The 10,363-nt window shown below is 35.1% G+C and overlaps 1 protein-coding gene across 1 annotated transcript; it reads left to right on the forward strand.

The window, feature by feature from the left end:
* The first annotated feature begins 8,652 nt into the window (after positions 1-8,652).
* LOC103472739 (dispanin subfamily A member 2b-like) lies at positions 8,653-9,936 on the forward strand. The gene is made up of 2 exons (XM_008422560.2): positions 8,653-8,868; positions 9,562-9,936. The coding sequence occupies exons 1-2, from the start codon at positions 8,656-8,658 to the stop codon at positions 9,718-9,720; spliced, it is 372 nt and encodes a 123-aa protein (XP_008420782.1). The 5' UTR covers positions 8,653-8,655; the 3' UTR covers positions 9,721-9,936.
* The last annotated feature ends 427 nt before the right edge of the window (positions 9,937-10,363 follow it).

Genomic DNA, 10,363 nt, shown 5'->3' on the forward strand with positions numbered 1-10,363 from the left:
TTTATTTATTTTTTTTTTTTTTGGTCATTTTAGAAAGATGAACGCTATTCTTCTGATCGCTGTCCTTGTCCTGGCGGTTGGAGGGAACACAGCCTACAATACTTTTCCTTGTGAGAAGAATCCTAACAACAACGCCTACAACCAATTTTTCCGCAAACACGTTCTGCTGGAGCAATTTGTCACTTCCTCAAAGGTTGAATGGAAAAAGTAAGTTACTCTGGAAAAAATAAAACCCATTTATCATCCCAATTTGATGGGATTCAGTTATTGGACACACTAGACCAAAGCAGTGTACGACTTGCTTTGGTCTATTTAGTGATGCTTAACTAAAATACTGGGCTGTATAATAGCAAGAAAGGAAACTACAAAACATGCAACTCACAATTATCCAAGCTAACAGGCTAATTCCCTTGAGGTTCATAAAATACCCAACACTCAATGCAAACATGCAAAAAGTATAAATTGGTGATATAAGTGAATATATTGCTCAAAAAAATAAAGGGAACACCTCAGTGTTCACTTAAATGTGAAAGTGTTCCCTTTATTTTATTGAGCAGTGTAAATACAAGAACATTTGAAAAATAAAGCAAAAGAACAAAAAAGAATAAAAAAAACAAACACCACAGAATATACATCAACTTCTATTGAGGGCTGCTTGTTCATGTATGGAAATAAAGGATTGTGGTTTTTTTTGTTCTGACTGTCATGTTAGATCCTAATTTCACTGACAAAGTTCCCTCTTTTAACAAAAAGGTAAAATATGCAGTTCCATAATATAAAAAGAAAAGTCATTTTACTAATAGATGCAGCACCACTACTTAAAACGCAATATTAAATATTACTTGGTTACTTTCTCCTGAAATCACCACACAGTCTTAATGGCATATGTATAATAATAATAATAATCAATCAATCAAATTTTATTTGTATAGCACATTTCAGCGGCAAGGCATTTCAAAGTGCTTTACATAATTAAAATAAAAACAGGAATAATAATAATAATAATAATAATAATAATAATAATAATAATAATAATAATAATAATAATAATAATAATAATACCTGTTGATTCCACACATAAAGATATTATATATGCCCATATAAAAAACACCTAGTCACCAGCAACTGTATGTAGATTTTTATTTGATTGTAAATCAAATAATAATTGCAAATAAATTCAGTCACAAGAGTTAGAATATTTCTATAGAAAGTATTTGCTTTGTTAACTTGCTGATTTTTATCCCATGTAATAAAATAACAGGTTTTGACTTTTTTTTTTTCAGTTACCTGATAAAATACCAACTCTGTGACAGATCTAGGCAGTCCTTCGTTGATAAAGGAGCTGAAAAACTTTATGTGAAGATCTGCAACAGCTCTGGCATGAGACAAAAGATCAACTTGTGCACCAGTACCAGCCAAGTTCGGCTGCATGACCTCGAAGTCAATACAAAAGATTGCAGCGTTACTGATCTTCAGAGTGACTATAGATATGTGACTGTCGCTTGTGACAAAGTCGACAACCAATGCCTTCCTGTTCACTTTGAAAGCAGCCAAGTCAAAGGGCCAGTCAATACAAATCAAATCTGTAAACCATAAACTAATCTCTGGTTTGACATCTGAATTGTCTTCCTGGTTTGGAAAATATGTTGTTTTGCAATGCTATAACCATATCCAGCTTTAGTTCAGCCTTTTTCTGCTTTTAGTTATGTTTAGGTGAGTTTATTTTATAAACACATCAGAGATACCGCATGATCAGTGAAAGACAATGTACAATTTACACTTTTTAATATATCAGTGTTGAGAACCTTTGTTGGTGGTTTGATTTTGAGGCGTTAGAACTCAAAAACTAATTTCTTTTGTAAAACATCTGGGAGTTTTGGTTGTAATTTTGAATTGAGAAGTTGTTCTTTCCTACCTACTCAGAGTTACCATTAAATTAAATTATTAGTCCATATGTTTAGAGCATCAAGTTACCATGACAACCAGCTTTTACATGGGACAACAGAAATGTGACTTAAATGTATCTACATCTCTGAATCACATAGATCCTATACATGGGAAACACTTTCTATAGTTTTGCATCCCTGATAAATATATATGAACTAACAATCATAACAATAAAGTTTTATATTTTACAGCCAAAAAATGAAAAATTTTCTAAGTGCTGTGAATGACGTTTTGTGTTTAACTGATCATTTTGGTAAAGATGTTTCTAGCATGTTGCTTTGTTCTTTGATTTCCATCAATAAAATTTCATAATCATTCATTCTAAGTTCTGTTGTCATTCACATTTATTTACTTCCATAAGCTCCATTGTCCTTCTGTGTCTTTGTTCTCTTTTCAAGTCACGGTTTTGTTTTTTCTGACAGAAAAGTCAGAAGTGATCAAAACAATGAATTTAAAATTTGGAGTATAAACATTATGGCACATATTACAATATTTCAGGGATATGTAGACGGTAAAGGGAGAATCAGCAAATATAGTCATATGGTTTCCTCGGTCTGTTCCCTGTGGATGGGACAGTTTGTGTTCTAGTAGTTGAAAATGTCAATGTAGGCTGATTTTTGATGTTAGAATAAGGGGCCAAAGTTGCTGGTTCAGGATCATAATTAGACAGAAATTCTTGTAAATATTCTGTTTCTGTCAATAAATCCAGAAATTGTTAATAATTCAGATCTATGGCTCTAACGGTATTCATATTTTCCCCGGTGGGCCCCATTGAGCTGCAGCCATCTTTGCATTTAACCTTTAACAACCATTACAGTCCTGTCACTCTACGATGGCGATGTGCTACGATGTAACACAATTTACAAAAAACAGTGGAGGTCACTAATCAAAGGAAACTCAACTTCGGTCAATTATTTATTTTTCCATTTTTTTCCACGTCAGGGCCTTGGAAACACAAAGGATAGTAAAAAGACTTTAGGGTCTGCAAACCTAAAACAAACACAAACACACTCCTTTATAGCTAAAAAAAACACTCCAGTCTGAAACAAAACTCAAAAACTACAATTACTAAACTCTCTGGCTGAAGAAATTAGACAAAGGACAATGACACAGAATCCCTACCGAACTCCCCGTCCAAGCTTTGCACCATACAGAAGTTCAAATGTCATAAATGAGCCAAAACAGAATTTACAACCACACAGAGTGCTCAGTTCAGAGTCAACAATGTCACCGAAGAACGCCCAGGGGAGAACGAAGGGACGCAGGAAGAGGACTCCTAGAGGTTAGTGGAGTCAAGGAATCAAGGAATGACCAATTTATTTACAGGGTAAATTATTGTTTCTGGCTCACAAATGTATTCTTATTAACCGAGTCAAGAATAAACTTTTTGGAAGAGGGAACTGTCCTCGCAAAAGAATTGCTGCAACCCTGGGAGCTGTAGCGGTTTAATACATGGGTGACACATTACATGAATAAGTCATTGGTCCAAACTCAGGAAGCTAAATTCATGGCAGTGGCAGCTGGTAGTGGCACGTCTTGTGGCAGCTGCCACTGAGGTGCCAGAGGTGTCAAGGCTGCTGCCGCACCAACCAGTGACTTCCGGTTAACTTTAATAGCAGCCAAATCCATATGCCAGACGATAAAGATGAAACCTGCAGGCCATAAACTAATCTCTGGTTTGAGTTCTGAAAACTTCTTCCAAGGTTTGGGAAAAGGTTGTTTTGCTTTGCTGTGTATCTCCATATCAAGCTTTGGTTCAACTTTTTGCTGGTTTTAGTTGAATTTGTTTTGTAGACTCATCAGAGATACCGCGTGATCAGTGTAAGACAATGTACAAGTTACAGCTTTTACTATATCAGCCTTGAGAAGCTTTGTTGATGTATAACAAAGAGCGATTTTGTACTGAGTACTAAAAGCAATAATGCTTTGCAAAACCTCCAAGTGTTTTAGTCCTAATGTTGAATTGAGAAATTGTTTTTTCCGACCTAATTAAAGGTTGGAAAATTAAATTAAGATATTTACATGGGACAATAGAAATGTGGCTAGACTTATCTACATCTAATCGCTCTCTAATTTACAGATAAACAAAGCATGGGCAATATTTTATGTCATTTTGCATCCCATGACAGTGAAAAGTTTTACATTATACCGCAAAAACCCAAAACATTTTCTAAGTGCTGTGAACGACTTTTTGTGTCTCACTGATCGTTTTGCTAAAGATGTTTCCAAAGCTGTGCAGCATGTTGCTTTGTTCTTTGCTCCAGTAAAGATCTAATAAAGTTCATAATTATTCATTCATCCTAAGTTCTGTTATTCACATTGATTTCTGTTTTCATAAGCTCCATTGTTATTCAGCGTCTTTGTTCTCTTTTCAACTCGTTGGTTGGGTTTCCTGACAGAAAAGTCAAAGTAGTGAGAGGAATCAAAATAATAAAATCACTAATTATAAAAATATCGATTCCTTCCTGCCATTAGAAACAGCAACAATCATTTTCTTTGCTTCATCACAAATAAAAAAAAAAAACTTTTCTGAAACTATGATGCTAACCACCTGCTTATAAAAGCCGATTACTGTTCAAAAGGAATAACCAACTTATTTACGGGATAAAGTTCATAATAAACTACTGTCAGCCATGATGACACCATGTAGCATCACTTTAGGCCTAGATTTTAACTGTGCGACACTTTTGGGTGTTTGTTTTTAACACAACATGAAACAACCACATAGGTTGGCCTGTTTTCTACCTAAATACTAAATACATTCATTTAAAAACTGTGTTTGTGTTTATTTTTGTCTTTAACTAATATTCAAATTGGTTTGATGTTTTGACAAACATCAAACCAGGAAGGGAGGTGAACGCTTCTTCACACCGCTGTAGTTTGATCACCACCAGGTTTTACTGGCGGTGTTGGTGACAGAGCTGTGACATGTAGTAAAATCTGATTTCAACAGCAGTCTCTATATTTGGTGGTATGCTTACAGAATAAGCCCGAAAAAAAAATACATATGATTTTCTTTTGTATGTTGTACCATGTCAAAAATAGTCATATTAATCAATTAGCTTATAAAATTCTGCACAAAGGTTTAGATATTTGTTATTGAACTGGAAAACAAATTCACAGCTGATCATTTAATATGAAAATCGTATTTAATGGACCAAGTCAGAAAAAGATTTGGACTCTTGAAGCTGACATTATTTAATTAATTAATTTTTATTTTATTTTTTACATAAGTGTCAATGAAGCCCAAATACTCTGAGACTCTGAGCACCAAATCAAACGTTCAAATCTTTTGAAACCACCACCATGTCTTTGGCTGTACGTCGTGTTCTTGCTCTTAAAGATTTCGCGTAAACATTACAAGTATTACCTAATTATGCTCTACGACCAATTTTGTTTCCCTGGAAACGAGCATCAGTTTGACAGATTATCTTTGAAGCCAAACGGTAAACAATGACAGTGTTGTATGTAAAGCAGCTCACCAGATAACAGCTGGATGCGCCACAGAGCAGAGCTGTCATGATGTTGCCACATTTCAGCTTCTTCTCACCATTTCTCGTCGGCCTGCTCTCCATCCGTCATCTACAGCACATTAGCGCAACTAACTGTAAAAATTCCTTACAAATATGAGTAAATTGGCACAGAAAAAATCTATGATTTTGATTACAAAAAACCCCACAAAAATAAACCCGAAACCTCGGAGGAACAGCTATTAATCAATATTTTAACAGTTTAATAGGTTATATCAATACATTCTGGCACAACCGGTCCTTTAAAAATACTTAGATTTTTGATATGGTTCAAAATGAAACTGAGTTTGACACTTATGGTGTGGAGAAATGTATCCATGAAGATTCACAGGCGGGAAATTAGATGGGATAACATTTACAGTTTTTGTTTTTTCTAATCTTCTTTCTGAATCTGTTTTTGTTACATAATATTTTATCTGATTTTAATTTAATCCTCCTATTATGTTCGTTTCTGAGGTACAACAATAATGWTTGTGGGTCAATTTGACCCGGGGAGAGTTTTATCATGCAATAGTGTCAGAAACAAAAAAATTCCTCCAAAATTGTTTAATTTGATTATTAACTCTAATACTAACCATCTCAATCAAAATTTGTGCAATTATGTTTTKTTATTTCTCAGAAATTAAGGATTAATGACGACAACTTACTCAATTACTCATTTGGACATAAAAAATGGGATTTACATTTTTTATGTCCACTGAAAAAAACCTAGACACAAAAAAAAACAATAATTTCCTTGAAAGTGATCTTTGGTAAATTTTTTTATATTACATTTAATTTTTTTTTTTTCAAAGGGTGATCTTTATAATTGAACTTGAGACACACATACTGTTCCGGGTCAAATTGACCTGCTAATTAAAATCAAGATAAATGAGTCATGCAGAGAGTATTTATGTTTTCCTCCTCTTCTACTGAGTGTCCACTCAGTGTGGGTGGAGTTTACCCACGGGAACAGAATAGGTTCCCGTCAAAAGTTGTATGAACACCTGCTTTCTGGCAGTTCATTGTGAAGTAAAGAGAGCAGGGAGAAAGTGGGTTTGTGTGTGTCTGCGTGTGCATGTGTGTGTGTGTGTGTGTGTGTGGTGTGTTGTGTTTATGTGTGTGTGGTGAAATAAGATTCATAGCTGTAAGGAAACAAATAGAATTGGACATTTTTAATCTTTTTTTGCACTTTAACTTGACTGCCGGGTCAAATTGACCCRAACAGTATYGATGTAACAAATAGACGCAGGGGGGGCTGCAAATGTGTAAAATGAATAAATTTTCAATTTATATGTAGAGTTCACCTATTAAGACAAATAGAAAAAGTTTCATGCAATAAAAATACTTGCAACAATTTTTAAAACATTTTTGGGACCTGTGTTTTCTTACACCACCGATGCTGCCCACACTGTTTCCCAACAGCAGTTACACACACGTTGCGGCTCGACCACAAGTGAAGCTATTTCCAGGGTTTGCACGAAACAGAAGCACTTTGTAACTTGTGTCACTGTGACAAGCATGAAACGCAGGACATCGGCTAAAAATGGTTTGATTGGTCGTTGGGTGAAAAGTTGATCACACCCGAGTAAGAGTAGGAGTATAAAAGAGAATAAATATTTGCAGTTTTCCAGAGATGAACTACAACTAAGAAGCAGATCGTCTTCATTCACGGAGACCGACTGATCGGAGGAGGTGAGCAACAGCTTTTCAACACGGGGCTAACAACTTAGTGCTACACAACTCTGGAAACATTCAGTTGTCAAACTGACCTGACACAAATTCAATAATTTAAATATTTTAATTGACCCAAAACAGAAGTAAAACTTTCTTCTGGGATGTTCTTTGGGAATTGAAGCTCCAAGATGGAGCTTTGGGAAACTAGGTGGCAGATTGTTGTGCAACCAAGTGTTAAGGACGCAAAAACACGGCGTATGAAGAACTCTAGTGACGCTGAAAACTCGCTTCATTGGGGGGAAAAAAAAGATGCAGCATAAAATGAGAGTATCGTCATAAGTACTTCAAAGTCACTGTTTCCTTTTTTCAATGGCAATGTTTTACTTTTTTAAGTTTTTGTTTTATTTTTTTCCAATTCCAAATCTCTTTCTCGATGTCAGTGTAAGCTGTCATCATTTTAGCTCCGTACACAAGGACACAAGGATTCTTCCGACATGCATGGCATGAATCACAGCAACAGGTGTGTTTTTGATGAGGCCAGGATGTTACAGCATGACGTAAAGCTCAAAAAAGTTGGTTTGCATAACACCTCACCGTTTAAGTCATTCTGAAGTCTTTTTTTTTTTTTTACTAAAATTAAAATTTGCCCTGAAACAAGCAAATTACTAAAAAGTAAAAAGTTAGAACCTCTAAGCCAGGGGTGTCCAAGGTGCGGTTCGACGGTCATTTGTGGCCCTTGGGACTGGTTTCATGTGGCCCCCAACTGCAGTTGAAGAATGACACAAATAGCACAGGTAGTTGATGAAAACAGAAATAAATCGGACGACTTCATTTACTTGATTTTAGTTTTCGTTTTATTTTCTTGGGGTAATATTTTTGACTCAACAATTTTGGCCCACGTGACAAAAGAAGTTTAGGCACCTCTGCTCTAAGTAACTGACTGTTATGGAGTAACTGATCAAATGATCAATCATTTAATATTTAGAAATTACATCATCAATCAGATCAAACTGTAAAAGTTATTTAGACATTTTGGTATTTTAAGGACAAAAAATGACAGTAATTTAAATAAGTATCAAGAAATAAAATCAGGAAGAAGAAAATGTTTCCAAATCAGTTACTTTCAATAAAAAAAATCATAAAACTTTAACGAAAACTGCAGGTGTGTCTCTCTGTCTGGTGAGTTTTTGGTCAGAACGTGTTTTTGGTCACTGAGTGTTCTTAATTCAGTGGGTAGAGAATCCAGAAATATTACTCAAGTAAGAGTAGAGATACTTCATAATTAAATTACTCAAGTAAAAGTAAAAAGTACAGTGTAGTAAGATGACTCCTAAAAGTAAATTTTTCAAAAGAATTACTCAAGTAAATGTAATGAATAAATGTAACTAGTTACTATCCAACTCTGCATTTGTACCACTATTGGTAAGAGGTTAATGTACCACCGGTAAACTACAAGCAGCACATGCAGGAAAACCACTTTAGATGGGGTGAAAATTCTGCCTTCAATCCACAGCTGAGAGCAATGAATCCTGGGTACTCCCCTGAAGCTTACCCTGCAGAGACGGTCGGACTGCAGGACAGGAGACAAGATGGCTTCCCTGGACAGCCTGGGGGTCCTAGATTTGCTCAACACACTCCTGACCCTCTGAAGGATCATCTCGTCTGGTCGCTGTGGAACTTTGTCTATGGAAATTGTTTCTGTCTTGGATTGACAGCTCTCATTTTTTCCATCAAGGTGAGCTTATGCAAAGCGTCTTTTTCAGTGATTTGTCTTATATGTAGGCAGCTTCTGTTTCTGATTCGAAAAGGAAAGAAGTACACGCGTGCGGATTGTGGTTAAGGACTATCATGCAGTTTGTTTCTCAGCGCTTAGATTAACTTCAAAGTTACATAACTAATGATTAGAAAACTCTGGACCGGATTAGTGAAAATGAAAAATAACCTAACTTGAGATCACAGTGCGATACCTTCGTTTAGCAAAATTCAGATATCAAGGAACTTAAATGACCTTCCTTCTGAAACCAGTTCAAAAACTTTGGGTCCAGATCAAATGGATGGATCATAAGGTTAAAAAAAGCAGCAACACTTTCTGAATTTTAATTTGGAAAAAATAATATGTTGAAGTTTTTTCAACTCAATAAATATGATGAAAACTCTCAAGTTGTGATACGACAATTAAAAGATAAACGTCCAACCTACTCATCAGCTAATGCAAAGCACTCATTAGTTATTCCGGTACTCAGATTTTTATCTTTTCACATCAAGAAATAAGTAAAACTTTTTCCCATACCATATTTAATGTTTGATGTAAAAAAAAAAAATCACATTCAACACTATCTCTAGTAACTAGTGTGTAGGATTACTGAGTTCTTTACTTATAAAAGAAAAACTAGATTCTTATTTTCATGCGTATTTTTGCTGATTTCAGTCCAGAGACCGCAAGGTGGTTGGAGATCAAGATGGTGCCCGACGTTATGCCTCCACTGCTCACATCCTCAACATCGTGGCCACAATTCTGGCATCCATAGCTGTCTTTATTTTCTTTGTTGTGCTCATTGCCGTGAGCGTTCAGTTTCGAAGGTTATGATAAAATATGAAGCTATAGTTGATAATAAAATAACAAAAGAACTGAACTTCCCATCACTAGTTCATTATGTTTCTTATAGAGTAAGATGTTATTCAAGCTACTCATACAATTATAAGTATTACAAACATTCATTACAGTATGAAGGACTGCTGTTCTGTTTTTGCTTTTGTACCAAAGTAAAACTGTAGTAGTACTAGTAGTACGGTCTAAGACAGTACAAAAGAACTTTGTTTATACAAAATCTGCAACGTGTGTCTTAGCTCAGACAAATAAGATTATTTTATGACATCAATAAACATTGTGCTCTTAGAAACACAGAAATGTCATTTCTTTTGTGTGTGTGGAACGTCTTTAATTGAATCCTCATACATAGAAATAATGCATCACAACCTGACACAATGGGGATGATAAAGACAGAAATCTTTGTTATGAGGTGTGAAAAATGAAATGATGACAAATGCATCAGTATACCTCAGACAAGGAGTGTATAAAGGTAAGTTGTTGCCATGGTGAAATAGCACTGGCAAAGTTCTTGATTCGACAAAACAAACAAAATAGAAAAACAAAACAAAAAAATCAACGACAAAAAAAATAAAAAGTATATATATATCTAAAGTTTGTGAGTGTTTACAGTTCCATGACT

The sequence above is a fragment of the Poecilia reticulata genome, linkage group LG11 (assembly GCF_000633615.1).
Source record: "Poecilia reticulata strain Guanapo linkage group LG11, Guppy_female_1.0+MT, whole genome shotgun sequence".
Lineage (NCBI taxonomy): Eukaryota > Metazoa > Chordata > Actinopteri > Cyprinodontiformes > Poeciliidae > Poecilia > Poecilia reticulata.